Genomic DNA, 27,515 nt, shown 5'->3' on the forward strand with positions numbered 1-27,515 from the left:
CCCCCAAAAAATGACCCTTAAACCCGTGAATCTTGTGTACAGACATGGTCTATAATCATAGATATGCATATCAATGCCATCATTAATGAATTCCATATTGATCTGTCCTCCCTACACTTGTTGATCTGGGGATACGGCTATCACGAGGGCTGGTGATATCTGTATTGTAGGGATGGGCAAGAGAACACCCAGGCACTGCCTAGGCTGCTATCCAGCTTGCCTAGTATTAGGTGAGGTGTTCAGTGGCCAGGCAGAACCAAGAGCCTCACTACTAGTAGTAGCTGAAGGCCCGTGGACTTGCGCAGGTGTAATTCAAAAGTTGTGCATAAAAAGCCAAAAATGTCTGAATTCCAGTGATGACTGAACCTGGTGATATTCTGAACAAAAAGTGCTCTCTCAAGTCATGCTTGTGGCTATTTCCATCACTTCACACCGATTCAGACATTCTAGGTTTCAGAGTGATGTTTGGGTTTATTGTGTGGTGGTCATATTGGGGGAGGGGAGGTCGCCATGCTGTGCTGGGAAAGTTGTTTACATCTGTGCTGGTGGAGAATGGAGGGGTGTGTGCTGCAGTGAGGGGCTGTGTGTGTTTGCAGCTATTGCATATGATGGTTGTGCTGGAAGATTACCTTGAGGTTTGGCCAGGTAATACACCATTTGTGCAGTCTCCCTAATACAACCAATGAAATTGTTCCATGCAGATTAGCTGTAGACCAAGGGTGGTAATTGGTTGAGTTATCTCTGAAAGCACAATGGTCTAGGACTCTTGGCATGGCATAGACATGTGCCTTACTGTAGCTGTACGCCACAGGGATGTAATTAAACTCAAATGGCTGAGAACTTAAATTGGACAGTAACATACCATAAAACCAAGAGGATTATTCAACCAGGTGATATTCTCAACAAAGATCTCTCACACATTTGTAGCTGTTTCCACTGCTTCACACTGACTCAGACATTTTAGGCTCCAGAGTGACACTCCAGGAATCTTTTTATAAACTGTATTTGTATTACGATAGCACCTAGGTGGCCTTGCTACGGACCCAAACTAAATTTCTAGGCACGATACAAACACAAAACCAAGACAGTCCCTGCCCCAAAGATCTTTATAATCTAAGTACAAGACAAGACCATGCAGACAACTTGACATGACAGGGAAGGAGCTCTCAGCTGTAAAAGTGGCCAGCAAAGGTTGGTCAGGAGCATTGTGGGATGCCGCTGGGAAAACCAAGTAAACCAACACAATTACATAATTTGCACTTGCTGCCTATGCTAGCTCTGCACTGGTCGGGGACATCAGCCTTGCTCAGAGCAAATGTAATTTCAGAAGTGGTCTGAACACCTGTGCACTGGAACTAGCAACGCTGAGGATTGATGTGTGGTGTTACAAGCCTGCCAGGAAATTACAATGGTAATTTTTTTTAGCGTAGGTCCAAGGTGCATTCTCCAACAGGACTGTGCCCAACTCTCCTCCTTATTCCCCAATGATATAGACAGCACTGTCACAGATATGGCAATTTCCTGCAACATCCTGGACAAACTTTACTGAATTCAATCTTTTAGGAGTTCACTGTATTTATCTATTATGGGACTGATGTCTCCAGTGGGGGGAAGACACATGACTAACGTAAACCCTGAGAAGTGTTATGCATTTCAAAGGATAATATGTAGGGCCATACCAAATTTACGGCCATGAAAAAACGCGTCACGAACCGTGTAATCAGGTTTTTTGTGTGCTTTTACCCTATACCAAGGGTAGGCAACCTATGGCACGCGAGCTGATTTTCAGTGGCACTCACACTGACCGGGTCCTGGCCATCAGTCTGGGGCTCCGCATTTTAATTTAAATTTTAAATGAAGCTTCCTAAACATTTTAAAAACCTTATTTACTTTACATACAATAGTTTAGTTATATATTATACACTTATAGAAAGAAACCTTCTAAAAACATTAAAATGTATTACTGGCACACAAAACCTTAAATTAGATTGAATAAATTAAGACTCGGCACACCACTTCTGAAAGGTTGCCGACACTTGCCCTGGCCTATACCATACAGATTTCAAGGGGGAGATGAGCGTTTCTCAATCTGGGAGTCCTGACCCAAAAGGGGTTGCAAGGTTATTTTGGGAGGGGAGCTCTGAAGGCAGCAACACAGAAGTAAGGGTGGCAATACCAAACCATGCCATCCTTACTTCTGCGCTGTTGCTGGCGGCGACTCTGCCTTCAGACCTGGGTGCCTGGCCGGCCAGCAGCCACCCTCTGGCCACCCAGCTCTGAAGGCATCACCACCACCAGCAGCAACACAGAAGTAAGCTTAGCAATACTGTAACCCCTCTACAATAACCTTGAGGTCCCCCCTGCCCTCAACTCCTTTTTGGGTCAGGTCCCCTACAGTTAAAAATACAGTGAAATTTCAGATTTAAATATCTGAAATCATGACATTTATGACTTTTAAAATCCTATGACCATGAAATTGACCAAAATGGACCATGAATTTGGTAGGGCGCTAACTATATGAAACAATGTGCCAGACAAGAATGAACTTTTAAAGATCACTGCATTTCTAGGGGGAGGTATATGTAAATGTACCCCTTCCAGTTAAGCAAGAACTCTGCGTTTTGAAACTTCACTCTGAGGAGGGGACCTTAGTCTGCTCAACACCTGTTACATGAAGACAGGCTGAGAGGCCTAACCTGTATAAAGGAGAGACCCAGATTCGTGTGTGTGCTAGTTCTGAGCTAAGTTATAAACTTAACCACAAATACCCATTGATCGGGTTTGAAAGACTGACTCCTACAGAGCCCTTGTCAGCATTGGGGTGACTTCTGGTAAGCTTATTAGCATACATGGAGGTTTAATAGGTTCGCTCTGTAATGCTTTCACCTTATGAATAAATGAACTTGCTTACAAAAAGCGGTGTCACAGCTTATAACTGAGCACTTAACCTGTTTACAGCCTCTGAGGAGAAAAGCAAAGCAGGCCTGCTGAGGTAGTCTGACCTGCTGGGGAATTCACAGTGTAGGCAGGGAACTGTGCACCACAGAAATACCCCAGTCAGGAAAAAGAAGTGAGATACCGGTCTCCACCCAAGAGAGGTGACAGCTAGGGAGCCAGAAAACCTGAGAGTGGATGTTCTTGGTGGACCATAGGTGGGGGGAAATACAGATGTAGTTGCCTTGAACTATGACAAAACGCTTTGCATTACAAATTATTCTGAATCCCTGAAGTAGTGATGAGCTTTTGGAAAACAAACACCCATCCTACTTCACAATTTGTTCCAATTACTCCCCACAACCAAAGTTTGTCTTATTCCTGTGTCTCAGAGAGGAAAGCAAACTCTTGACTTCTTCCAGCCTTAATTTATTTAATGAAATAAAGGATTTCACTCCATGATTTCATCAGGATGAATTCAATAGTTGCCTCCCACATCAATTTTACATGTCAAAAGTCACAAGCACACATTAGGACGTGGTTGAACCGAAAGAAGAAAGTGGAGTCTTGGCTGCATGGAAGTCTTAGAGTAGCTCAGAGAGATACATAAAATCCCTTTGTGTCACCGGTAATATAACACCCTGCTAAATTGAGAGACTGGATTATATTACTGCATAACGTTTCTCTAAACAGAGATTAGGTCAGTTTGCAATGATTACAAATCATTTTCATCCAAAATGAAACACTAAAGGTGTTAAACCTTTGACAGTTTCTTCTACTAACTATTAAGGAAGTTTTAACAGTTTTTTGAGTTCTACTTTCCTGTGCTCTCAAAGCAGTGATAGCCTTAACATACAGACAATCCACAGGTCTTCATTAGATCCCTCCAAAATCCCTGCATGTTTAGTTCCTGTTAGAAGAGGAGTAACTTCCATCATCTGAAATTTAAACAGCATGGAACCAAGCATCTATTTCACCAACACAAAGACAGACAAAATGTTAGTTTCCCTGCATGTTGTCACCAAGCCCACACCCCACCTCATCCCTTCAGCACCCTGTTGACTATGACGTTCATGCGAGAGAGATGGGATTTGTTTGCAGACTTTAGGACATGCGAAAAGTTAGGATTTGGGACTATTGTGGATTGAGTAAGAAAAACTGGTCAAGACGGTATCTTCAGTGTTTAAAAATTACCTTGGATAACATATCCTGAGAGTGACCCTTGGGGCTTTGGAGACTAGAGATAAAAATCAACAGTCTCTCCCAGGCCCAGAATGGCATCTAAAGAAAAGAAGAGTTAGTGAGGGGAGGTACCTCTCTGCACGACTCTAAGTCGGATTTCTCCTGGCTTGACAACTATGTCAGGTGGGTTCTTGACATCGCAGAAGTAAGTGCCGTTGTCCCGGAACTGCACGTTTGCTATGCTGACAGATGCATCTTTCTTGTTAAGGTCTCCAGCCCAACTGATTCTGTTCTTAAATGGTGTGTCCTTCCCAGGGTATGCGTTCCCTTGAGAGTAATAGAAGAACTGCAGCCAGGGAGGAGAGCATGTAAGAACATCCATGTCAGAACATTGCAAAGCTTACACCCCTCCTTCACTACGATAGTATCTCCAGATCTGCCGGGCCCTTTCCAATACCACATTAGGAGGTAGGAGTAGGAATTCCTCCAGAGGCCAGCTACTTCTAGCTTTGCAGATTGTAGCAAGCATGCTGTCGCTCCACTAATCACACATTCAAGTAGCCACACTATGACTTAGTCTTCAAGCCCACCGCAAAGTCTTTTTTTCAGGCCAAGGAGTCTCAATCTGAGTGTTGCGATGCTAGAGAAGGGTTCACACATAGGTGTCACAGGTCACAACCACTGTGCCCTTCTTGTATTGAAACAAGAGGGGGATTCCACTTCCCAGGTATTTGGGAAATGACCCTGGGGTTTCCTTACTGGAAAAAGTTGTGAACCACTGCCCAAGACAGTCCTTACCATAATAATATGTTCATACATCACCTAGCACAGTGAGGCCACAATTCTGATTGAGGCATCTAGATGCTGCTACAATGCAAGATGAGTATTTAATACTTGCATGTTCAGCTATGTAAAGATTAACATTGTCTATGTGATGGAGGAAGAGGAAGGGAGCTAAGCCTGAAACGGTTTTGGCTGGTGTGTGGTGGTGTAGGGGTTTCCTTCCCTACATTTTGTAAAGAGTGAATTTAAGAATGCAGGTTTTGTTAGTGTAACATGAAATCTGACTATTCAAATATGGAAGACAGATAATTCAGAGATGTTCAAACAGCAACATTAAAATATGATTTAAGTACAAATATGTGCAAAGTAGCCAACTTAATGATACTAAATGTCTAAAAACTAAGAGTTAAGGTTGCCCATGCATTTCCAGAACCTGGAGATTGATTAAATTCTCCGAAAACCAGGAAATAAGTTAAGTAGCACACTGCGCCTGCAATGCAACCTTAGTTCTGTGCCCTGCAGCTAACTGGGAATGGTTCAGTACGGTTGGTGCCATTAGCAGACATGAAGGACTACATAAAGGTGTCATTACTTGTGCTGTATTCAAGATCTGAATCTGCATTTATCTGCCAGCACTCCAGGGACTGTCAGAAATCTGGAAATATGCATGATTATAGTCCCCACGGCCCAGCGAGGGGCAAGTGAAGGCACCATCTCTGAAAAAAATCCTCAGGCCAAAGGGTGGTAGCAAGTCTGGCGTAATCTGTGTAGAATCAGCAAGTCCTGTATGCTATGCCTGCTCTAAATTAGAGGTCTACAGTAGCAAAGAGAAGGTGTTAGACTTAGCCCTGCAGTGATCATGTATTCTATAGCATCTGTTAGGCCCGGTACAGGGCTAGTCTGTGTTTTCAGGCATCACTCAAGGAGATTAGAGTTCAGACTACACTGCGGGGATGGTATACACCTAACTCTTCATTTCTTGGTTTTCAGAAGTTTTAATTTAGCCATGCTCCACATTCTGGAAGGGCACAACACATCACGGGAAACTTTAACTGTGTTAGTCAAGTTGGGGGAATTTTTTTTAATAAATAATTTTTCAACATTCCCATCTAGCATAGCTCAGCATCCCCCTTCCACTGCTTCTGGTCCTGGGCAAGATTATCACAAAATGCACTGGCTGCATGCATGTCATTTCACTGCCCCGGCATCATCTCCAGTTCTGCTTCTACAGCACAGGCCACCTTACCATGAAGTGGCACGTGTCAGCATAGCAAGACCTGGAAAGAAGAGGCAGGAACAGTGGAGGAACTAGCATGGAGTCTAGTGGGGGAAGGCAGGAAAGCATGTATATAGGGTATTTGGGGAGGCAGGTGAAGCTGACCAACATCCCCCACTTTACAGCTCTGACCCCTCCTTTCCCTGTACTGCTCCAACACCCCTCACATTGCCCCCCTCCTCCCACCACTGCTCTGACACTGCTCCAACTCTTCCAACATTCCCTCCATCACATCCATTGCCGACTACCCCCACAAACCCTAGGCTCCAAGCCCCCTAGGCACTCCCACATACACTGCTTCAATGGCATACACACCCCCAAGCTGATTCACCAGCACCCTTGCACTCCACACCCCTGGTAAGCTCGCAGAGGCCATGAGGAGGAGGGGAGATGGTGAGGCTGTGAAAAGTGCACGTACCAGATGGAGGCAGGAGAGTGATGATGTAGTCCCTACCCACATGCACTGCACATGCTCATTCCCTGTTCCCCATCCCAGACCACGTCTATCCCTTATTTGTTGAGGGATGATCAAATGCCTCTTTAGGAAAACCAGTTCTTCAAAGCTCTAGTCAAACTGGGTTTTCATGTTTTGTGCCTGAATTCTTTACATCAATAAGGTTTGCTGTCCAGGATGTGCTGGCCCAGTGCATAGCTCCAAGGGGCAAAAGATGACACAGAGGGTGGGTATGGCCCTCACTTTGTACCCTTCCAAAGCCAGTGCACTCCTCCACACTGCTCCAGCGCTTCCTCCCTGCTCTGACTTTCCTTGTTACCTAACTGTGCACCTTTTTAAGGTTTAGAATGTATGTATACACTACAAGCACTACAGCAGCACACTACAGCGAGGCCACTGTAGCACAGGCACTTGCTACAATGACTGAAGAGGTTTTTCTGTCACTGTAGTAAATCCACCCCCTCAGTAGGCAGTACACTAACTCCTCACTTAAAGTCGTCTCGGTTAACATTGTTTCGTTGTTACGTTGCTGATCAATTTGGGAACATGCTTATTTAAAGTTGCACAATGCTCCCTTATAACGGCGTTTGGCAGCCACTTGGTTTGTCCACTGCTTACAGAAAGAGCAGCCTGTTGGAGCTAGCGGTGGCGGCTTGGAACCCCCATCAGCTCCCTGCTTCCCTAAATTCCCTGAGCAGCAGCCACCCAGCAGAGCTCTTCCTTAATAATATCCAAGACTTCCCCCTCCCAGCCCTGCCCCAAACAGCAGGATCAACCCAGACAAAGGGCTCTTACTGATATAGGAGTTGTTGCTCCCTCTGGTTGGAAGCTCCAGGAGATGGACGCTGCGCTGCTGATCACATCTCGGGATGAAAATGTGCATGGAAGTCTTGCTTCTGTCCCATTCTCCACAAAGAGCTCCTCTGGTGTCTTCACATCAAGTGCTGATACTCTGACTGTTTGGGGGTGGGGAAGAGGAAAAGAAAAAATGAAAGAGTCAAGAGCTGTCTTCAAGGACAAGCAAAGAACAAGCTACATGGGATAAACTGGTATCACCTCAAGAATTACACAAGAGCTCCAAGAAGGCATCACTACCCCTATGGCGATGGGTTGTGCAGATATCACATCAAGTTTATAGCATGGACACATTGGCTGGATCCTGCTTCCCCTTTCTTGTGGTGTTTGCTATGGGGTGTTCCATGCCAACAGCTGCTTCCTGTTGTGCAGCTGGTGGGAGACAATGTTATAGTACGAAACTCCCTCATATTTATTGCTCCAACTTCCACTGGCAGTTTTTGAGAAGTTAACCTTGAGAAAGGTTTTGGGCCTGCTGCTAATCCATTTCCTGCTTCATTCACATCTCTCTCCTCCCCATAACACTCTGAATCTCTGCTGCAACTGGAACAAAACACCAAATTCAACTCCACTCCTGATGAAGTGGGGGGGGGGGGGCGGAAGAGAGGGGGGAAACTAACCTTTTGACTTAAGTGCACCACCTAATTCTATAAAGGCGTAATGTTACCATTCCCTGGCTCACTTCAGCAGCAGCCCTAAATAAATCAAAGAAATACATATGAATTGTTTGACTTACAACATTACCAAAGCTTTTAACTCCTACAGCATTTCAGGTGAAGGATCTGTTTAACAAGATTTCTCGTTACTGAGCCAGTGATAGATGTGCACAGTCATACAGACTAGAATCTGTCACCCCATCCTTCTCCTCACTTCCAAAAGAGTAAGCTTCAGAGTATTTTACAAACGGAGAAGTTGGTAACAGCGACTCTGGTGTGTGTTATTGCCATTAGATCTGAATTTAATCTGAGAGGAAGTTGGATCACCTCACACAACAGGCTTGGAAAACAGCCTATAAATATCAGTTCTATTAAAGATAGATTATAATATTTTAAACTGAGGCAGCCTCCAGACACTTAGCTACCATGGTGATGAGTTGTGGTTTAAATATGGATTGCCAAAACATGAGGCGGTAAGTCTGCAGCGGGTCTGAAAGCGAGCCCTGAAGATTGCATATGGCTCATTAGAGTAAGTTCATCTTCTGTAGAAGTTAGTCTGTAGAGTGCTCTGGAAGTGCTAGTTATTTATTCTCCTACAGAACAACCTTGTTTAAGAGGCCAGGGGAGGCTGGGTATTACTGACTGCCTTGTCATCACAGCCATTGTATCAAACAAACAGAACAGCACAGAAACAGCGCTCTAAGGGAGGTGGATTTTCAACAAGAGGTTGCATCAGAGCTTCCCTTCTCCCCCACATATAATCTAACTACAGGCCAAGAAATACTCCTTTCCTTGGGTCCCTGCTACCAAATGTTTATTCTGAACACACAAGAGGTCTTCTGGAAATTCAGTGAAGTGAATACATAGCTGCAGTGCTGGAAGTAGATTTTTCTGCTAATGGAGTGGCTATTATGATAATGGAAAACAATCCATTGTTTCAAGACCAAACCACAGAACAAATCTCCCTTTCAGGTAAAAAGCAAGCAAGATGCCCTTAACATTAGTGTAGGAAGTAAAATCAGCACTGAGACATTGCTTGCCTGTATAGGGGACAGAGGATTCATTGCTACCAACAGGAAGGAGTAAGCACTGACCTGTTTATTCCAAGAAGCCACTGTTGTACATAAATAGCCCTTGGAAGTGTGGTGAAGAAAAGCCTCATCTCCTTCTTTCAGCCCACACTTACTAAGCAGCAGGGATTTGGAGCAATCAAATATGTGAATTGCTCCACTCCAGCTCCGGGCATAAAACCTACTGGTCTGTGCTCCAGCCCCGGGCTCCACTCCCAAGCCCTGCTAAGCAGGAGTTTTACTATTGGAGGATCTGTTGTACACCTGAATATTAATAATCTTTCACTCCTGGAACAGAAGCCAGGTTTCCCATTTAGTTCATAAGTAGGCTGTGTCTCTTCAGGTCCAGACTAAGATTCCCAGTTGACTACATCACAAAGCCACCCCACAATGGATAGTTTATTCTCACTAGCCACAGACCCTGATGCTTTAATAGAAATGTGTTAGGGTCAGGAGGAGGTAGTAACCCCCTGAATTACATAAACAGCCATCCGGCACCAGAGCATACAATACAGCATAGTCTCCAAAGTTGTAACCTCACTAAAGATCAGATCTTACAGACTTGAACCCTGTAGCAACATAACTGCATTCATCTCAGGAACAAAGACAGCTCCCGGTTATAGTCTCCAGCCAACTCTGATACCAGCATCATTGAATCTATGACCATATCCTCAAATTCCAAACAGACATCAGAGGACTGTGATACAGAATACCATCCTTCAGCTTTCCCTTCCCATCTCTCCCTGCAACAGTCAGGAGTCATATTAGCCTGAAAGAGCTCAGGGTCACCTCATGCCGTGCCTCTGACACAGCTGCAGAACATTCTGGAATAGGAGTGTCCCCATAGGAAGCTATACAATTCTATTGGTTTAACTATACACCTCTACCCAGATATAACGCTGTCCTTGAGAGCCAAAAAAATCTTACTGCGTTATAGGTGAAACCGCATTATATCAAACTTGCTTTGATCTGCTGGAGTGCGCAGCCCCGCGCCCCCGGAGCACTGGTTTGCCATGTTATATCCGAATTCATGTTATATAGGGTCGTGTTATATCGGGGTAGAGGTGTACCAGTAAAACACGTCCCAAGAATGCATCAGATCTATAAACGGAAGTTGTAAAATCCAACAAGGAACGCAGCAACTTCGGCACAAAGATAAAGAACTTGAAGCGCTGCTGCTGAAGCTAGAACTTGGCACCAGTATCTGGTATTGTCATAGGCTATGCTCTACCAAACAGGCTGGCCTCTAAACCACACATCCTGGGAGATTATGCTCACTCGCAGGCAGAACACTATGGTACAGCTCCCCCATAACCCTAGTCTACAAGCAATTATATCAAAGTTCTTCAGGGAAGCTAGATTTTCCAGAAATCTTGCTTTTTTTTACTTCCACGGCAACCTATAGAGATAAGAGGCCAGTAAAACGCATTAGGTCCCAACTATGTAGTTATCTAATCATTCAGATTAGTACTTAGTCCAAATTTGCCCTCCCTTAAGTCATTGCACCTACAAAAGTAGGTAAAAATCAATGAGTCTCTTCCGGTCTTCCCTTCTCCATAAGGAAATAGTTGGCTGAAGAACAGGTTCCCATTCTATCCAAAATTGTGGTTTGAAAGTGCCTTACTCAGTTTCCTGATCTTTGCTTAAATACAGAGGCTAGCAGTTGAGGTAGCTCCGAGTGCAGTTTTTTTCCAAATAGCACCCACAACCCCAACCATCTAGTGCAGCGATTCTCATATGCAGCTACCGAGGGCTTTTCTTGTGCCCACAGCCTCAGGGGCTTTGATTGCGGGGAGGGGGAAGGGGAGCAGTGGCCCCTCCCTGTTGCTCCTGAATGCACAGCCTTGATGTTGGTTTCTGGGGCTTCCAGCAGATGTTGGGCCCTGCCCCCCTCTAGAGTCACCTGGGGCACAACACTAGAGGGGCAGGCAGCCGGTGAGTTCCCCATTTACACAGGGGCGGCGGGGCTCAAGCTTTGGGCTTCGACCTTGGAGTAGCAGGGTTGCAGGCTCCGGCCACAAGGTTTCAGGCTCCATCCCCCCGCTGCCTCCCCCAGCCCCTGCTGCCTCCCCCGATCCTCCATCCAGGGCTTAATTTGTCCCTAAACTTGCCGGGGCTGAGTAAGTCTGCTGTGACAAATGATACTAGTATGTTTGTTGATATCACTTGTCACAGCAGACTTACTAGCTAGCACTAAATAAATTACTATGATTTGTACAATATGTACATATTTGTTTTTCCTAAAGCTAATTAAGTGTTTTAGGAAAAAGTGTGAGCAGCCACCAGCAAGAGTTGGTGGCTGCACTCTGAGGCCACCAAATAATTTGTCCTGAGAACCCTAGTGTCTACAATGGTAGGTTTGGAGATCAAGAAACTATGTTTAAGCTCTTCTCCACATGGGAAAATTGACCCAAATAGCTATTGAAGAATAAGTTTCTCTCCATTTGGTGTAATCAAGCCAAGTAAGAGTAAAATAAAAGCAGAACCATAAACAGATAAACCCAAGGAGGAAGTTGAAATACCAAATACAGAACCGCATACTCTGCTATGTGGCATTAAACAAGACGAGAATAACCAGTAAAGTTAATTGCACTTGAACATCTCTTGTGGAAGTGTAAATCTTAGGTATAATTATGAAGAGGCAGACACCACTGTGTGCAGGTCCACTTTTTCTCAGCTAGAAACAGTCTTTGGGTAGGCTAATAACACCTACTTACCAGAGTGCATTGGCAAAGTACAAGCAGCAGTGGCACAAAGCCTCTCTGGAGATGGTCATCACTGACCCTATTATCAGCAATTTAGCAGACTGACTATATCAGTTACTAGGCCTTCCCGCCTCTCAGAGGCAGGCTCTACAGCAATCATCCTGTATTAAGGAAAGAATGGAAAGTTATTCAGCGTAACCGTAAAGTTGCTTTACAGAACAGATGTTCATGACCAAAATTGTTTCCAAGCTAAATTACTCATTTTGACACCTAAAACTTATTATTAGTCTTCACCCAAGTAGACCAAATGGTCTTGTGGCAGAACAAGCTCGTAATTTGCTTAGAAACCAGTCCTATATATTTTTCCATCTCTTATTTCTCATGAAGTTGTTATCCACTGGGTGACACTCAGTTTAAGAGGAGGTTGAAGTGACAGGAGTGGGAAAGCCTAAGTGTCACTGCTATCTGCTACCTAGCCCTGCTCTTTACATCCCTCCACTGGCTCTCCCTTCTCTATCACATCAAACACAAACTACTTACCTTCACTTTCAATGCCCTTCACAGGCTAATCTCGCCCTACCTATCATCTCACATTTGCTATCAAGCTCTCAACTCCCATCTCCACTTGGCCCAAGAAGCCAGCCTCCACCACTCACTTGTCAAACTTTCAAACAAGCATCTTTGTGTCCCCTGCATACCTCATCACTCCTCACACTTAGGAGCTCCCTGTAAACATCTGCAATCCTACTTCATTACCTTCCTTCAAATCCCTCTTCAACTCCTTTGCCATAATGGCTACCAAAAAAAACAGCAATTAGACCATTGCTGTGTTGAGAGCACTGCTTATCATGCTGACCAATATTGTTTCCTTGTACTCCCCCATTTGTCTCTTCTTATACACAGACTATGTCTATACATACAGCGCTGCAGCTCTCCATTGGCATAAAAAAAACCTCCTCCGCAAGCAGTATAAACTAGGACGGTGGGAGAAGCTCTTCCACAGACAGTGCTGTGCACCTGAATGCTTATGTTGGTGTAATTGATGTCACTCGGAATAGTCACACATACGTTTTGCCAACATGGGCTGTAGTGTAGACGTAGTTTCAGAGTGTAAACTTTTGAGGCAGGGATTGTCTTTGTTCTGTGTTCAGCGCCTAGCACAATGGGTCCTGGTCTATGACTAGGGCTCCTAGGTGCTACGATGAGAGAGAGAGAACTTTCACTTAATTTTCACACTTATGCTGTGTGAAATAAGATTAAGGTTAAAATGAAAGTCAGAAGACTTAAGTAAATAGGATATTAATAAGGAAATTAAATAAAGCAAGATGAAAGGACAAGTAAAGGTATGGAACTGAGGTGTTGAAGTGATATCACAAGGTTGGCATCTGTCCCAGAGTAAGTCCTGCTGACAGTTGTAGGTTTAAGTAGCAGTGTGGTAATTAGTGTGAAATTCTGCAGGGGCCAGTAATGACACCACCCACTTAGGCTTTGTCTTCGAGAGGGAGAGAGGAGTTCTTAACAGCTCAAATCAACACACCTTCCTCTCCCACCCCAGTGAAGACAAGGCAGGTTTGTATTTTCACAAGATTTAGTAGTTAGTGTTAAAGACTAGATTTCCTCCAGTTTTAATTCAAACTGCCAATTTGCAGGTTGGAGTTTTAATTCAACCTTCTAATTAGTGTGAAAACTGAGGGAAATCAAGTCTAACACAACCTGCTAATTCTTGTGAAGACTCCAGCCTGTCTTGTCTTCATTAGATACCAAGTGAGTTAGCTAACTCGACTTAACACCCTTTTTCCTAGCGAAGGCAGCTGAATAGGAAAAAAATGACAGATGACTAAGGCTATGTCTACACTGGCAACTGAAGGACAAAACTTGTCTTTCAGAGGTATTTAGAGAAGGGGGTGGGGGGACCTGAAAGACAAGTTTTGACGGTGACAAGCACCAATGTGAACAGCGCTTTGTCAGCAGCAGCGATCTCCTGCCAACAATGCAAACACTGCTTGTTGGGAACGGAAGTTGTGTCGGCAGGAGAGCTGACAAACAGCAGCTACATTGCACCGCTTTTAGCGGCCTGGCTGTAATGACACAGCCATGTCACTAAAAGCTGTGTAGTGTAGACATAGCCTAAATTTTGAGTGCTTAAAACCCCACCACAATCTCCATCCTGACCCTGCAATACCAGGGCATCACGTCATCCAGACAGCCAACAGAATCTCTATAAGGTTTGCTAGTTAGCAACAAACGACTCATTTTGACTGCCTTCACGACCATTCCTACCAATACATATTCATAAAGTTTCACAACTGAAGATTTTTTATTTCCAAGAGAAATTAGGGGATGGCACCAATCTAAATGAGGGAGACATCTTTCTTGCATTGACAATAGCTATTGTTGGATCATAAAGGAAGAGAGAAGAGACTGATGATAAACAATGAGTAGAAAGAGGAACAGAGAGAAAATCCATAAGATGGACTTAGGGCATGCAAAACAATTCTATAGAAGGCAGTTTTTAATCATAAAAATGGTGAGTCATTGGAGTTGTTGGGTTTTTACACCCTCTCATATGTAATTGAGGAGTCATTGCTAAGGCAGAACAGGAAAGGAAACAGTTACCACACTTGGATTTTCCATGTTTTATATAAACCAAGAACTTTGTTCCTCTTTTGCTTAAGACTGTAAGTGCGAGTTGAAAAACCCAACCAGTCCACCTCTGATAAGCTGTATAATCAAACTATGATTACCACATATACAATTCTTTTCCCCTGGGGGACACTCCCCATACCACCACAATTAAGCACCAATATGGCTTGAGATATGTACAGTTAAAAAAAAGTATGTCAAAGAATGGCATTATGGCATACTGCCATTGTAAAACCAGAAGGGTGAAAATATACCCAGTTGGTACAGCTTTGGGCATTTTACAAGTGTCCTGAAGTCCCACCTTTATCTCTACGCTGCTGAGACAACACTTACTGGCAAGGATCCTTGTTCTAAGAAGCCTCTTACTCCGTTCTGCTTCACTGCCCAATCTTTGCCCCAGTAAGATCTCGAGAGCTGGAAAGGGACCAAAGAGCTGCATCAAGTTTACATGAGATGGAGCACACACTGCAGCCATCCTCATCCTTAATATACCAGGGAAGCCTGTGAAGACTAAATGCCACAGTAACAAATTATTCTGATCAAGATGGAGCATTGCATACTGGACCCTGTAGTATATAGGGGCTGCACACACATCTTAAGGATTAAATCCCACAGGCCAGTGTAACAAAGCATGCACATTGCATTTGATCTGTGCTAGAAAAGTACCACGGGGAGAAGGGGGGAATGGGGAGGAGAAGGGGGAGAGAGGTTTCAAGTTTTTTTTTTTTTTTTTTAAATAATGGACATCAGCTAAAGGAAAAAATACCTGGACAGTACCTTTCATACACTGTACAAGTTTTTTTTTTTCCCCTGTAGTTCAAACTGGGAGAAGACAGTTGCATCAGTAATAGGGGGCACAGGGGCAACTTCCCTTCCACAGCCTTTAAGTGCATGTGTGGCACATTTTCAAATCTATTGTGCAATTGAAAAATGGAGGCATGCAACATTAATTTCACAGAGAGGCAGATTTCCAGGAAAACTGCCACAGCCCTGACCTGTGGCTCTTAATGGGTGCATGTATTTATTTAATAATAAATTACATTTTCCATGCTTATCTAGACTTGAGGAATGGCATCTTGTAAGCTTGTAGACTTTAGTCTCTTGTATACACTAGATATAAGACAATAGATAGTGGAATTTTTTAGGCTTTTATTGCCTTGTTTAAGGAAACCTGAAAACATTCCAACTTTGCTAATTCTACTTCTGAACTGGAGTTAGCAACATCTGGGACCTTAGTGTACACACCCCACTGGCTGCTGGTACAGTCTTCAGCACAGGATTATCTAAGCCTGCTCACAGCAAGTTTTGTCAACATGATGCTGCAAACTGTCAGCAGCTGCTGCATTGCCTACCCTAGGGTTCCCAACATTGCTAACATCAGTTCAGTTGAACGTGTGTTGGCAACAGATGCTCAACTGGATGAGGGTTTTTCTCCCAGCCAGCGGTAGAGACCTCCAAACATCTGCAGTCTTAAATTCCCTGCAAACCCAGCCTGGGTCCTTGAAACATCTGGCTACTAAGCACATGCTCAAACAAACTTCTATAGATTCAGTTTTTAGGAACTTGATTATCCAAAAATCGATTCCAATATATCTAGAAAATGTTTTTCTTTAATAGATCTGCCAAATGTTGGTATTTGTAGGCATACTCCCTCACTCTGAGTTAATTTTAAGTAGTTTACATTTCTCCCTCATGAGGAAGGATTTTGCTGTGTTTCAAGGAGAGACTTTAAGAACCTTTCTTGTATTGTCCTGTTTTGGACTACTATTTAAAAAAAAAAATCAAGATTGATAAAGAGAGGCAAAGTGGATGAGGTAATATCTTCTATTGGACCAACTTTTGTTGGTGAAAGACGAGCTTTGGAGCTACAAGAGCTCTTCAGGCCTTCTTGACTTTTTTTTTTTTAAATCAGCTTTCCTCCCTAGTGCACTGCAGCTTTTAAAACAATTGTTGCAGTCAGTTATTTCTGCTGCTCCTTGCACTTTGACTTGTACTTTATTTACAGCTCTTGGTTTGCAATATTCACTTTGGTCCTAATGTGTTAAAGAACTTGGCGTGACTAGGTGGAGAATACTCTCCAGTCCTAGTGCACATTTTCTCAAGTTCTCAAACAAACAAACAACAAACATTCTCAAGACTCTGCTCCACCCTTTTTCCAGATGGGCAAGCTTGGTACATAGTCTGAGGCCTGGTCTCAAGTTGAATATGAGGCTGACATAGCTACGTTGGTCAGGAGTGTGGATTTTTCCACACCCATGACCAACATAGCTAGGTCAGCCTCTTATTTAAGTGGTGACCAGGCTCAGGCTGACAAAATGGCTAGCGCAGTGACACATTCCCCTGGTGTTACCTGGACCGGTGATCTGCTAGGTCGCTCCAATCCTCGACTCTGTGAGCCAGTCTTACCCTGCTCTGCTGTGAGAACCCCCACTCCCAGGCTGTTCACACACAGCCTCTAGCATGTAAGCTGCTCCCAGTTACATGACTGAGCACTTTTGGCCAGCCGCTGCTTGGACTGTGCACCCAATGACACTAGCCAATATCTCCGGTCCCAGACACAACCCTGGGAATCTCCATCTTGCAGTGTCCAGTTATGCACGCTAGACGCTGCAAGCTTATATGAGTTAATCAATTTAACAAAAAAATTGATATGTACCAGGCTTGTTATCCCAAGGGGAGTCTCTGGCACGCTTCAAACCAAACGCACTGCTTCACATAGAATAAACAAATTTATTAACTAAAAAATATAGATTTTAAGTGATTATAAGTCAAAGCACAAGTCAGATTTGGTCAAATGAAATAAAAGCAAAACACATTCTAAGCTGATCTTAACCCTTTCAGTGACCTTACAACTTAGATGCTTCTCACCACAGGCTGGCTGGCTGCCCTTCAGCCAGGCTCTCCCTTTCGATCAACACTTCAGTCGCTTGCTGGTGGTGTCTGTAGATGGAGGTGGAAGAGAGGGGAAGAGCATGGAAAACGTCTCTCCCTTTTATTATGTTCTTTCTTCCCTGTCTTGGCTTTGCCCCCACCCCCACCGCTTCAGGGTCAGGTGAGCATTACCTTATCCTAGTCCCAAACTGTCCAAGGGAAGGGGGGTGACTCACTCCAGAATCCAACAGATCCTTTGTTGCTGCCTAGGCCAGTGTCTTTGTTCCTGTGAGGCTGGGCTGGGCTTGTCACATACATGCCCTGATGAGGCATGAACTGCCCCTCTGTTCCTGGAGAGTTTTGCCTGGGCTTGTTTTAAGCCAGTGGTTCTCAAACTTTTGTACTGGTGACCCCTTTCACACAGCAAGCCTCTGAGTGCGACCCACCCTAATATATTAAAAACACTTTTTTATATATTTAACACCATTATAAATGTTGGAGGCAAAGCAGGGTTAAGGGGTGGAGGCTGACAGCTCACGACCCCCCCCAGGTAATAACCTCACAACCCCCTAAGGGCTCCCAACCCCCAGTTTGAGAACCCCTGTTTTAAGCCATGAGGACACATTTTCAGCCTCAGAACTATATACATTAAATTACAACTTATAACATTAATGCTCAATGCATCATGAGCCTTCCAAAGACACTCAACATGACAAACTTTGCACTGGATACCACACAATCATATTATAAAGATGAACATGGGGGTGCAGGGTGTTTCCCCGAGATACAGAGTGTCACAACCAGGCTTTCAGTCCCTTCTTACCTATTGCTGACCTGGGGAGTAAGTTCCAGCATGGAATTTCTCACTCTCTGTGTACAGGATAATGGGCGTAGTTTACTTCCAATATGAGGAAGCTATTTTGGGAATTATGTAGCATGAGAGCATAAGGCCACCTAAAGGCAATACCCTAAGTTCAAAGACAGTAATTTAAGAATCCTCTCCTTTGAACTCTGTCTCAAGACAAACATTCTGAAGTCTGACAGGGGACCCACTGACCTTCCAAAGTGAGATGAATTCTTCTATGGATTGCATTTATCCAATAGGCACGTAGGCCAGCAACACAACTAGCTCTGTATAGTGTATATAAAGCCTTGTAATTATGCTGTGGGGCAGAATCTAAGCCAGTCACAAGAAGAATAGGAAAACAACATTTTGCAGACTTATTTTCTCTACATTAAAATAGGTAATTCAGTGGTGTATTCAGGGTTTTCAACCTGAGGGTTATTGGTGGTGCCACTTTCGATTATACCTCTTCCCCTCCCCTACTATGACCAAGATGAGCAGGGCTGGGCCCCCGTTGTGTCCTTGCTCCTACTCCACAGACTTGTCAGCACAGCTCTGTGGTCTAGGAGGGTGTGAATCAGGAAGCATGCTAATGTGCTGTGCACTAACCTTGCTGGCGCAATATAAAAGTACCTCGATCGCCTTAAGGTTGTACTACAACTACGTGAACTTGGACCCTTCCAGTTCACGCCAACAGTGCTTACAAAGTGCAGTTAGAGTGCTCATCTATCTATAAGACGGAGAGTCTTTGTAACACCCCATGTCAGCTACTCTGCCAGTCAGCACTCCTGCCCAATATCATGCCTAACAAGACAAGTCTGCCTTTCCAAATTTTTTAGTACATGGATTTTTTTTCAGGGGGGACTGGTATTGGCTATTTTGCATTCCCTTACAGCCACTACCACCACCCATAATTAGCGTCACTTCTGCAGTGAAAGAAAGTGAAGCACCTGATAGCTACCTCCTCCTCCACATGAGTCATCTCACAACAAAGAGAAAACTGCTTAACAGAAACTACTGTATTGCAGAGTGAGATTTAGTAGCCAGGGGGAATCTTGTTCTCCAGGGATGGTCTAACCTGTTTTGCATAAACTCCATGCCATGCGTGAATTCCAGTGTTTTGGCTTCATACAAAAACAGGTAGCAGTCGGCCAATCATACAGGTTTCTTCTTCTGCATTGGCTAATTCATCCACTCACAGGACACATGTCCAATTTGTTCCCTACTTGCAGTTAGCACCTTTCTGAAATTTCTGATATCTACCACCACACTTAAACACTTCACTTCCCAATACCCAAACTGAACTTGAGGGTTAACACTGCAATGTAAGTGTTGGCTGAATGCCTCAGGGCAAGGACTCTCAAAGTTTTCCCCATTGTGTGAAGGACATCTCAGAGCAATTGTGTGTATAGTCTCCTTTTCTATTCATAAAAAGAAGAACAGGAGTACTTGTGGCACCTTAGAGACTAACAAATTTATTAGAGCATAAGCTTTCGTGGACTACAGCCCACTTCTTCGGATGCATATGCATATGCTGTGGCACCACGAAAGGTGCCACAAGTACTCCTGTTCTTCTTTTTGCGGATACAGACTAACACGGCTGCTACTCTGAAACTTTTCTATTCATGATTTCCTAACATCTGAAAGCTACAGCAATTCCTTACATGAAAGTAATATCAGCAGAATAGTTGTGTATTTTAAGTGGTCAATTAAGGGCTTGTCTACACTGGCAATTAACAGCCCTGCAACTTTCTCACTCAGGGGTGTGAAAAAACACATCCCTGAGCGCAGCAAGTTGCAGCATTGTAAAGCGCCAGTGTAAACAGTGCCCCAGCACTGGGAGCTATGCCCCTCGTTGAGATAGGTGGTTTTTTTGTTTTGTTTTTATTTTTTTAAAAAGAGGGCTGGGAGAGCTGCGCTGCGCTGCAACCACACAAGGCATGTTAAAGCGCTGCCACAGCAGTGCTTTAGCTTTGACAGTGTACACTAGCCCTAATGTTAGCAGGTGAAAGAGAGGAGATCCAGCCCCATTGACTAAGCAGCTCTCCCAAGTCCACCAGGAAGTGTTCCCCAGATCACCATTTGGGAATTTTTGCCTTTGAGATTGACAGTGCTCTATGGATAGAGGACAACACTGTCAAAAGTGAGCAGTCCAGCACTTTTCACTATCAAAATACATTTTCAAGAAAGGTAATCTGTACAGCTTTTGCCCTTCTGGACAGAGTTTACCCAAGACCACATGTGATTTTCTCTTTGCCATGTAAGACAGAGTTTTGTTTCTTTTCCCCCTATCTGGATAGAACACAGGCTGATAATATCCTGCAAGTATACGCTACTATTAAAGGCCATGTGGATAGAGACTCCTAATTCCACAGATGAACCATCTTTCCACTGTCCAGAGCATTCTTCACCCAGATGCAGTAGAATGACAGAACAAGGTCAGATTATTCAGCTATATTTTCATTTTGTTTGGAAGAAAAAAGTTGTGGTTTTCCCACTGTAGGTCATCTTTCCTTTTGCAATGATAATTAAAAACCCACTTATAATGTTCATATGATGTGACATGTCATCAAGGCTTTTTAGTCACTCCCGCTGGTTATCCTACTGGGTTATTTTGTTAATCTTTATTTGTTGGCTAAAGTTTATTACATGAATTTCCACAGAGGTGAAGGCACTGGACTAGGACTCAGAAATCCAGGTTCCGTTTCCAGATTTGCACCTCCTACACCTAAATGTTTCTGTGCCTTTGTTATTCTCCTGCAAAGTAGGCATAAAAGTAGTTCTCTGCCTCACAGGAGTTTTAGGAGACTAAATCCATTAATGTTTTGAAGTGCTCAGATACTATAGAGATGCACAGTACAGAAAAGGAACAACTTTTAAGTTGGCTGTCACCCTAATATCTCTGTTTGAGAGCTGGTGACATGAAGTTAAACTTTAATTTTTGCTGATTGAGTTGCCACTTATTTCAGGTGGATTACTTTGTCATCCAAACCAATCACATAGCTACAATTAACCAAGAGATATTCCACCTCTTGTCTGCAGCTGAGGCCTTATCTCTGATAAGCATTTTCAGAAGTTCTCCCACCATGGGGCTGCAGCAGTGCTAGGTCAATGATGGGAGAATTTAGGTGTACACTGAAGATACTCAGTCTGTAAGACAAGCATGAGACCTACTTTGGCATGTGCCATAACCTGCAGATGGTAAGGAAAAGTCATCTTACTTCATAACCACCACAACCTTAGGACAGACCAGAAAGCAAAAACCTGCATCTGACACTATAATTTTCTCAAGTACCACTCCTAATGACCACCCCCATCACTGACTGCACCATAAATTCTCAGCATTCTACAAAAAATGCCTGCCACACAGAATCTGTCCTGGGGCACACCTGTAAATGAAAGTTCCAACCCTATTCATATAGTAAAAGGTACCCCTGTTGCCTATCCTCTGTGCTGGCTGGCACAATTCATTTTGAAAGGTTTGTTAAAATGAATGAATTAAAGAAATAAAGATTTGTTAAGAGCTAGCTTAACCAGACCTAACATGACTAAGCAGTGATTGTGTGACGCTTACAGACACACACACACAAATTTTGGTTTATATTTAAAAGCATTCCTACCAACCTGGGAATAGCACCATTCCAGAACCAGGAAGAAAGTATTTAAGAAAGGGGAAAACCAAACCAGTCAGATTCAATACAGGGCCTAACTGAAAACACAAAAGATGACAGGATACTGGGCTGACTGGACACTTGGAAATGCCTATGAAACAGCTACACGTATGGAGGGGGATTGGCAGGATAGCCTAAAAGCAGTAGCTTCCTTCCGGACCAGTTTAGGTTGCTATCCTTACAGTTGCCCCTCTACTCTGTGCCCACTGGTGTATATCAATTCAGACCCCTGGATTAGGTGCCCCATTTCCAAAGCAGCTGCCTCAACACAGAATTTAGTTCTTGGTAGAACCCCCAATGCTTTACCCACTTCTTCCAGCTGGAAGTCACCAGTCCAGTCCCTACATGTAAAGGGGAAATCCTCAAGGCCCCCAGTCAGACAGCACAGAAGGGCTCAAAACACAGAAGGCAAATACCACCCTTAAAAAGTAATGAGATTGTTAAAATAAATTTGATGTCAGCCTCAGGCTTTTGGGGAACTCACTCATGGGCCCCAGCGCCCACCCACCCCACTATGTACCAGTCAGACAGCACAGCCTGGGGGGGACCAGGCTCCTCAAGGACTTGCCGCTGCCGCCCTCGGGTCCAGGGGTGGGATATCGTCCAAAGCCGCAAGCGACACGTACGTTTTAAAACAGCTCCTCCTTGGAGAGCGTTTAAACCTGGGCACTGCAGCCACCCACCCCCCGGCAGCCGGGGGCAAGGGTGGGGCGGGCGGCGGAGCCTGTTTGCCCCATAGCTGCTCTCGCCCAGCCGCACCAGCGCCGCCCCCGAGAGCGGAGCTCTGAGGGGCTTCAGCCTCCAGCCCAGGCGCCGCCCCGCCCAGGGCTCCCCGGTCACCGCGCCCCCTCCAGGGGAGCCCCCCGCCCCTCGCGCCAGGCCGCCCCCGCGGGCCCCTGCACTCACGGAAGCCCAGAGCGGCTGCGGCCGCCGCCAGCATCAGCGCCGGGGCCCGGCCCGGAGCCACCCGCCACCCCGCGCTGCCGCCCGCTGCCATTTTCCTGCTGCCGCCTCCCCGTGCCCCCATTGTCCCGGCCCCGGCGCAGCCCCGCCCCTTAGGGCCGGGCGGTGGGCGGGGAAAGGGGCTCCCCGGCAGCTGATGGGACGGAGGAGCCGTCAATCGCGCACACCTCCCGCGTCCCGCTCTCCGTCCCCGTCTGGTTCCGCCCCGGGTGTCCGGTGTGGCTACGTGATTGGCGAGTTGGTTTGTCAGTCACTAGAAGAGCGCCCTACCAGAAAGCGTAAGAGAATTGCCTTGGCCCCGCCCCTGCCCGGAACACGTGACACTGAGGGGGGGCGGGGGTCCGAGGGAGGATGCCGGGCTAATTTGCTATAAGCCTCTCAAATCCAGGGCCCACAGAGGGGTTTGCACTAATTTAGCTACCCCCAAAAAATGACCCTTAAACCCGTGAATCTTGTGTACAGACATGGTCTGTAATCATAGATATGCATATCAATGCCATCATTAATGAATTCCATATTCATCTGTCCTCACTACACTTGTTGATCAGGGGATACGGCTATCACGAGGGCTGGTGATATCTGTATTGTAGGGATGGGCAAGAGAACACCCAGGCACTGCCTAGGCTGCTATCCAGCTTGCCTAGTATTAGGTGAGGTGTTCAGTGGCCAGGCAGAACCAAGAGCATCACTACTAGTAGTAGCTGAAGGCCCGTGGACTTGCACAGGTGTAATTCATAAAGTTGTGCATAAAAAGCCAAAAATGTCTCAATTCCAGCCATGACTAAACCTGGTGATATTCTGAACAAAAAGTGCTCTCTCAAGTCATGCTTTGCTTATAGCTGTTTCCATTACTTCACCCTGATTCATACATTCTAGGTTTCAGAGTGATGTTTGGGTTTATTGTGTGGTGATCATATTGGGAGGGGTGGGGGGATGCATTGGTTGTCATGCTGTGCTGGGGAAGTTGTGTGGATTTGTGCTGGTGGAAAATGAGGGTTGTGTGTGTTTGCAGTGAGGGGTTGTGTGTGTATGTGCAGCTATTGCATATGATGGTTGTGCTGGAAGATTACCTTGAGGTTTGGCCAGGTAATACACCATTTGTGCAGTCTCCCTCATACAACCAATGAAATTGTTCCATGTAGATTAACTGTAGACCAAGGGTGGTAATTAGTTATCTCTGAAATCACAATGGTCTAGGTCTCTTGGCATGGCATAGACACTTGCCTTACTGCTGTACACCACACGGATGTAATTAAAGTAAAAAAGGCTGAGAACTTAAATTGGACAGTAACATAACTATAAACCCCAGTGGATTATACTGCTCTACAGCCAAAATGCTTCTGAAATAAATGTAGTCAAACTTTACTAATTCTGGGTCACTGAGAACGAAAATGATGCTTAAAATTGTTGATTGGCTCTAGTTTTCAAGATATGCTATTGGGTCAGTATATACGACCCTTGACTTGGGAATGGCGGAGGATAAGTGAGTTATAAAGGGAAGGGATCTCAATTTAAACCAGAAATGGCTAAAATACATCTTTGACTGGATCTATGAATAAATCTATGACTGGGTTTGGACAGTACTTGCTTTTTAGGCAAAACAATGAATGATGCAATCTGAAGCTGGTATTGCATCATACATGATATTAATTGCATCATGTTCTTCCTAGAAGTCATGGATGATGCAATCATAACGAAGCTTACATCACTCTGCTGAACAAATTGCCCTATATCAGCTCTAGAAATCATACAGTGTCATGCTCTCTTATTTGTCAGTGTTTGATTTTGCAAAGGGACACATTTCTGTTTAGCCAAAGTGAGCAGAGATGCCTCGTACATGTGTGAACAGTGCAGATAACTTCTGCTATGTTTATGGTGAAGTGACTTTTGCATCACAAAAGCGCAGTATAACCACTATGGTTAAGAAAGCCTATCACCTTTATTTTGGCTGCAAAATTGGAGATCAGGACAAGAGGTGGGCCCCACACATATGCTGCAACACTTGTGCAACAATTCTTCGCCAGTGGTTGAACAGGAAAAGGAAAGCTATGCCTTTTGCAGTGCCAATGATTTGGAGAGAGCCAACGGAGCATACTAGCAATTGTTACTTCTGCATGGTACCTCCAGTTGGGAAGGGTGTGTCAAAGAAGAAGAAGTGGACTGTGCATTATCCAAACATTCCATCACCTATACGCCCAGTCCCCCACGGAGAAGGACTGCTGGTTCCTGAGGCACCAGAATCATTCTCACTTGAGTCAGACGAGGAAGAGGATGAAACTTCTGGTCCTGAACCATCAATGTCACAGGACCCACATTTTCTCCCATCCTCCTCCTCTGAACCACACCTCATAACACAAGGTGAACTGAATGACCTTGTCAGGGATTTGGAACTACCCAAGAGTAAGGCAGAGCTGTTGGGCTCCAGACTACAGCAGTGGAATCTCCTGGCAGGTGATGTTAGGGTTTCCATGTTCCGTGACCGTCCAAAGGATCTTGTCCCATTCTTCTTCATGGAAGGTGATCTTGTAGCCTGCAACAACATCGATGGTGTGATGGCAGCCCTCAACATCGTTCACGATCCAGATGAGTGATTCATTGATTCATCGAAGACGAGTCTTAAAGCTGTTTTACTGCATAATGGCAATGTTTTGCCATCAATTCCAGTTGGTCATGTAGTCCATATGAAGGAAACCTATGACAACACGAAACAACTTTTGAGGTGCATAACTATGACCAACATCAGTGGCAGCTTTGTGGCGATTTTGAAGGTTGTTGCTCTCTTGCTTGGTCTGCAGACTGGATACACAAAGTACTGCTGTTTTCTCTGCGAATGGGATAGTCGTGCAAGAGATTCCCACTACATCAAGAAAGATTGGCCACTCTGACAGTCATTGGAGCCTGGGAGGAAAAATGTTCAGCGTCCACCACTTGTTGAATCGAGGAAGATTTTGTTACCACCCTTACACATCAAGCTGGGTCTGATGAAGAACTTTGTCAAGGCCATTGACAAAACACAAGCAGCTTTCAAGTACCTCCGTGGAAAATTTCCAAGATTAAGTGAAGCTAAGATAAAGGAAGGTGTCTTTGTTGGTCCTCAGATTTGTGAACTTCTTCGAGATGATGCATTTGACCATGCACTGCGTGGCAAGGAAAAGACGGAATGGAAAGCCTTCCAGTTAGTGGCAATAAATTTTCTCGGAAACAACAAGGCAGACAACTACAGGTTGTTGGTGGAAAACCTCCTTAAGGCATACAAAAGCCTTGGTTGCAACGTGTCACTAAAGATATATTTTTGGCACTTTCATCTAGATTTTTTTTCCACCGAACTGCGGAGCAGTGAGCAACGAGCACGGCGAGCGATTTCACCAGGACATTGCAACAATGGAGAAACGCTACCAGGGCAAATGGAGCCCATCAATGCTTGCAGACTATTGCTGGACAGTGACAAGAGATGCTCCATTTAATGAATACAAGAGACAAGCCAAGAAGCGCCGAGTAGACACTCAATAGGACTAAACTATGTACATAATAGTTTTTTGCCTTTTGTTTCATAATAAATTTTATTGATATAACCCTTTTGCTTATTTTTAAAGTATTACATAAACAGGACAGGTGAAATATTATCATGTAAAGCAACCATAAACACATAAAAAGACCTAGGTTTACAATTTATGATTAAAACTCTACTATCTACACAATATACATAGACATAAAATGTAAAAACTTAAATATCTTAGAAACAGTAGCCAATCAGTTGTTTTAATTGTCATATTTGAATTCAGCACATCAAAATACATAATAGCACATTTTATCTCTGAAGCAGACGACTTCTCAAAAATTGTAGACCAGTGTTATTCAACCAGGTGATATTCTGAACAAAGAGAGCTCTCATCCATATTTGTAGCTGTTTCCACTGCTTCACACTGACTCAGACATTTTAGGCTCCAGAGTGATACTCCAGGACTCTTTTTATAAATGGTATTTGTATTACGATAGCACCTAGGTGGCCTTGCTACGGACCCGAACTCTATTTCTAGGTACAATACAAACACAAAACCAAGACAGTCCCTGCCCCAAAGATTTTTATAATCTAAGTACAAGACAAGACCATGCAGCCAACTTAACATGTCAGGGAAGGTGCTCTCAGCTGTAAAAGTCACCAGCAAAGGTTGGTCAGGAGCATTGTGGGATACCGCTGGGAAAACCAAGTAAACCAACACAGCTACATAATTCACTCTTGCTGCCTATGCTAGCTCTGCACTGGTCGTGGACATCAGCCTTGCTCAGAGCAAATGTAATTTCAGAAGTAGTGTGAACACCTGTGCACTGGAGCTAGCAAGGCTGAAGATTAATGTGTTGTGCTACAAGGCTGCCAGGAAATTACAATGGCAATTTTTTAGTGTATGTCCAGGGTCCATGCTCCAACAGGAGTGTACCCAACTCTCCTCCTTATTCCCCAATGATATAGACAGCGCTGTGACAGATATGGCAATTTCCTGCAATATCTTGGACAAACTTCACTGTATTCAATCTTTTAGGAGTTCACTGTATTCAAAATGCAAATATTTATCTATTATGGGACTGTGATGTTTCAGGGGGTAGGAAGGG

At 44.5% G+C, this 27,515-nt stretch overlaps 1 protein-coding gene across 4 annotated transcripts in view; it reads right to left on the reverse strand.

Moving 5' to 3' along the window:
- The window catches only part of MPZL1 (myelin protein zero like 1), a 62,818-nt gene that overhangs the window by 20,602 nt on the left and 14,701 nt on the right, over nt 1–27,515 (reverse strand). The window contains exons 1-4 of one of the 4 annotated variants that reach the window (XM_054046301.1): nt 22,851–22,956; nt 14,892–14,972; nt 7,425–7,585; nt 4,249–4,462 (exon numbers count right to left, since the gene is read on the reverse strand). In XM_054046301.1, the coding sequence (XP_053902276.1) occupies nt 4,249–4,462; nt 7,425–7,585; nt 14,892–14,972; nt 22,851–22,941 (547 nt within the window). In that variant the 5' untranslated portion in view covers nt 22,942–22,956. Of the gene's footprint in view, nt 1–4,248; nt 4,463–7,424; nt 7,586–14,891; nt 15,213–22,850; nt 22,957–27,515 lie in introns of those variants that run through there. The other 3 variants (XM_054046310.1, XM_054046291.1, XM_054046318.1) reach the window with 3 other exon arrangements.

The sequence above is a fragment of the Malaclemys terrapin genome, chromosome 1, assembly GCF_027887155.1.
Source record: "Malaclemys terrapin pileata isolate rMalTer1 chromosome 1, rMalTer1.hap1, whole genome shotgun sequence".
Lineage (NCBI taxonomy): Eukaryota > Metazoa > Chordata > Testudines > Emydidae > Malaclemys > Malaclemys terrapin.